Raw genomic sequence first — 3,533 nt, 5'->3', positions numbered from 1 at the left:
GCTCTCAACCTCTTGGATATCCCGGGGAGCGGCGCTGCAGCAGTAGCATCAGTGTCAATGATCAGTTCATCAGTCTGGGGGGGCAGCCTCAGCTGTGAAGCCGTCACGCTCCCCTTCATTCCCATTTCTCCTCTGGTTTCAGCTCACCGGAGCTTGAGCTAAGGAATTATCTACTGCCGAGACCCCATTTGTGTGGGGGCCCGCTGGATGAGGGGGGGGCTCAGCCATGCTGCCCGCAGACATTCAGATTCTGGCATTCGGCCTGGCGCTGCTGGGTGTCCTTGGTGCCACGGTGGCCACTCTGATGCCCAACTGGAAGGTGAGCATGAGCGTGTGGACGAGCATCATGACCCCCACCTCCCAGATGCAGGGGCTGTGGATGGACTGCGTGTGTTACAGCGCGGGGGTGTTCAGCTGCACCATGAAGAACTCGCCGCTGTCGCTGCCCGCCTCTTTTCAGGCCATGCGAGCCGCCATGGTTCTATGCTGCATGCTGGCCACATTCGGACTCTGCCTTGCCTCTCTTGGGCTCAAATGTACCCGTTGGGGGGGCAGCCACCGAGCCAAGGGGCACACGTCCATCGCTGCGGGGGCATGTTTCGTCCTGTCCAGCCTTCTCTGCCTGGTTCCTGCATCCTGGTTCACCAATGAAGTCATCACTGCCTTCCTGACCACAGACCTGCCAGACAGCAGCAAATATCAACCCGGGGGGGCTCTGTGCATCACATTTGTCTCTGCTGGATTTCTCTTGGCTGGAGGGGTCATTTTCTGCCTGTCCTGTCCTGGGAAGAGATCAAGGTGGCCGGACCAGGCCACCTTCTCTGAGAGGAGCGACCAAAGACGGGGGAACCTGCGACAGAAGCAAAAGAAAAATGTCAAGCTGCAGACGGACGAGTCCAAGCTGGAGCGGCAAGAGCACCCACCCCCCTGCAGACTCCCCCGAGAAGACCTCAAGGACAGCTACAGTCTCCAGGAATACGTGTGACCCCCACACGGCTGTCTGACTGCTGGAATGAGAAGAGGTGGGGCGGGTAGTTAGAAAACACTGTAAATAACTAAAGAACTCAAAATCTAAAGAAACCATCCGCATCAACCGCTGCAGCTGCAGAGAAAACACAAAAACGGAAAGGCTGTTTGAGGGCGGAGCTAAAGTCTCAATTATTACGATGAACATACGCACACATGTGGACACACAACAGCAGGTTGAACACACAGACTTCTGTAGTTCCTTGTGGAACACAAACCACACGGTTTAAAACTCCAAAATTGATGAGTCTGAAGAAGAGCTTCAAATCAAAGTGGAGCAAGATGTTGAACAAAAGTATTTGTCTTTGCTTTCTCAAATCACATGTAACTATAACACAATTGTCACAAAGAATCAGCATGGCAAACCTGGCACACTTCAAAATAAAACATGTTTTTCACAAAGAAGAACAGATTGTATCCTCCATCAGAAGTGTATCATAAAACCTGTCCAACAGAAACGACAGAGTTGCTGAGTCCAAATCAGGGACTTGAAGATAACTACACCCTGTTTTCGGCGGTGGTGGGGGGTAGGTGGAGGAGCAGTGCTGTGTGAAAAGAGGTAATGATGTTCTCTGCCTTCCCATTATAGCGTCTCCACACATGGATGCACATACGCCCTCCCCCTGCAGCCTACCTCAGCTGTACAAGCGGACATGCCGCCAGTCTCAGGCTGTAACTTATGGATGTGTGTGTGTGTGTGTGTGTGTGTGTGTGTGTGTGCAGTCTAAATGAACTGTCAATCTCTTCTAGCGAGCCTCCACTACTGAATTCCCCCCGTACCTTCAGAAAAACCTCAAACCTCAAACCCAGTTTGCTTAGATGAGAAAATGTCGATAGAACCATCAACAGAGCTGCAGTTGAGAAACACACCCAGAATCATTTATGAGGTTTCCACAGCAGAAGGCTTCAGAATATCCAAGTAAACAGATTTTTGCTGAAGTGAAATGTAGTCCTGCTGTGTTTGACCGCCATTTTTAAAAATATTGTCCAAAAGGCTTTTTTGATGAAATTTTTTCTCAACAGCTCTGGTTCTGTTATTCTTCACCTCTTCAGCACAAATCTGCACCAGAATAGGATAGGGGTGATGGTGGGTCAGACGAAAAACTTCCTCTTTTACATGGTCCAATTCAGAAGTCTGCTGTCACAGTTGAACCATCCTCCTCCACAGTTGACCACCAGAGGAAGCCATCGACTGAGTTTTGACATCCTCCTGAGCTTCTTCCTCACTGCATCTCCCATCAGCCTTTGCTCTCTGCTCCCAAGTTTCACCAGCTGTTCGACATCAGACATTCATCTCAAACAGAATTTAGTGGTGCAAAGTCTTGTTTTTGCCTTGCATACAGTCTGAGCGTTATTTCTTGCCTGATTCTGTGTTCTTCTGACCCATGTCTGTTCCTCATCTGCCTGCCTCGCTCCATGTGTTTGACTCCTGCCTTGTGTATGACCCCGCTCTGCCTTGCCCTTGTTTGTTACTCTCGCTATTAAAACCTTTGCATATATATCCACGTGTCTCAGCGCCTTCGTTAATTCTGCAAACCTGAGGCTCCGGAGCCACATGTGGCTCCTTGATCCCCCCATTGTGGCTTTTAGGCTTTGAATAAAAATGCTAACAATTTCAGTAAATTATACATCAATGAGATTGTGGAAGGATGAGATAATTAGATTGATGCACAGGTGTAGTCACTCCCACCCGGATGCAGCTAACAAGTACCTGGTCAGCTATAAAAATGGGACTGAGCTTGCTCTTCCTGATTCTGGGCTGAGACTGCCTCCCTTTCTGGGTTTCCACTAGGCTCCACTGCCAGTGCAGTGGTGATCATAATCCATTGTTGCACAGGACGTGTCCGACGACACTGTAACGACAGGGGCTAACGCAGCTAGCAACGGTTGCAAAGAACGTGTCTGACGACACTGTGTAACGACAGTAGCTAACAAAACTAGCAACGGTTGCTAAGAACATGTCTGATGACACTGTGTAACGACAGGAACTAACGAAGCTAGCAACGGTTGCTAGGGACTTTTCTGACAGCATAGTGAAACAATAGGAGCTAATGATGCTAGCAACTGTTGCTAATGACTTTTATGACAGCGTAGTAAAACAACAGGAGCTAACAATGCTAGCAACTGTTGCTAAGGACGTGTCTGACGAGACTGTGTAACAACAGGAGGTAACAAAGCTAGCAACGGTTGCTAAGGACTTTTCTGACAACGTAGTGAAACGACAGGAGCTAACAACGCAAGCAACTGTTGCTAAGGACTTTTCTGACTGCGCAGTGAAGCCACACAAGCTTAGGACAATAGCAAAGGAAAATGCAAAGTTTTAGGCATAAAGCAAGCTGAAACACAAAAAGTAATCATCAAAAAAGTGTGGGAATACAGAAGACACTGCTTAGTAGTACATGGACATAAACAAATGTTCAATAAAATTGTTCATTACACAGACAATGGACCAAAGACATAGATAGAGGACGCTATAACATATTTCTGGCACAACTGGAACCTCACAG

General features: G+C 48.5%; 1 protein-coding gene across 1 annotated transcript; it reads left to right on the top strand.

Moving 5' to 3' along the window:
- Positions 1–205: 205 nt before the first annotated feature.
- Positions 206–1,431, top strand: LOC112158051 (claudin-20). Its single transcript, XM_024291227.2, has one exon. The coding sequence runs from the start codon at positions 227–229 to the stop codon at positions 983–985; it is 759 nt and encodes a 252-aa protein (XP_024146995.1). The 5' UTR covers positions 206–226; the 3' UTR covers positions 986–1,431.
- The last annotated feature ends 2,102 nt before the right edge of the window (positions 1,432–3,533 follow it).

The sequence above is a fragment of the Oryzias melastigma genome, linkage group LG24, assembly GCF_002922805.2.
Source record: "Oryzias melastigma strain HK-1 linkage group LG24, ASM292280v2, whole genome shotgun sequence".
NCBI classification, from domain to species: domain Eukaryota; kingdom Metazoa; phylum Chordata; class Actinopteri; order Beloniformes; family Adrianichthyidae; genus Oryzias; species Oryzias melastigma.
This window is presented reverse-complemented; position numbering and strand designations above follow the sequence as displayed.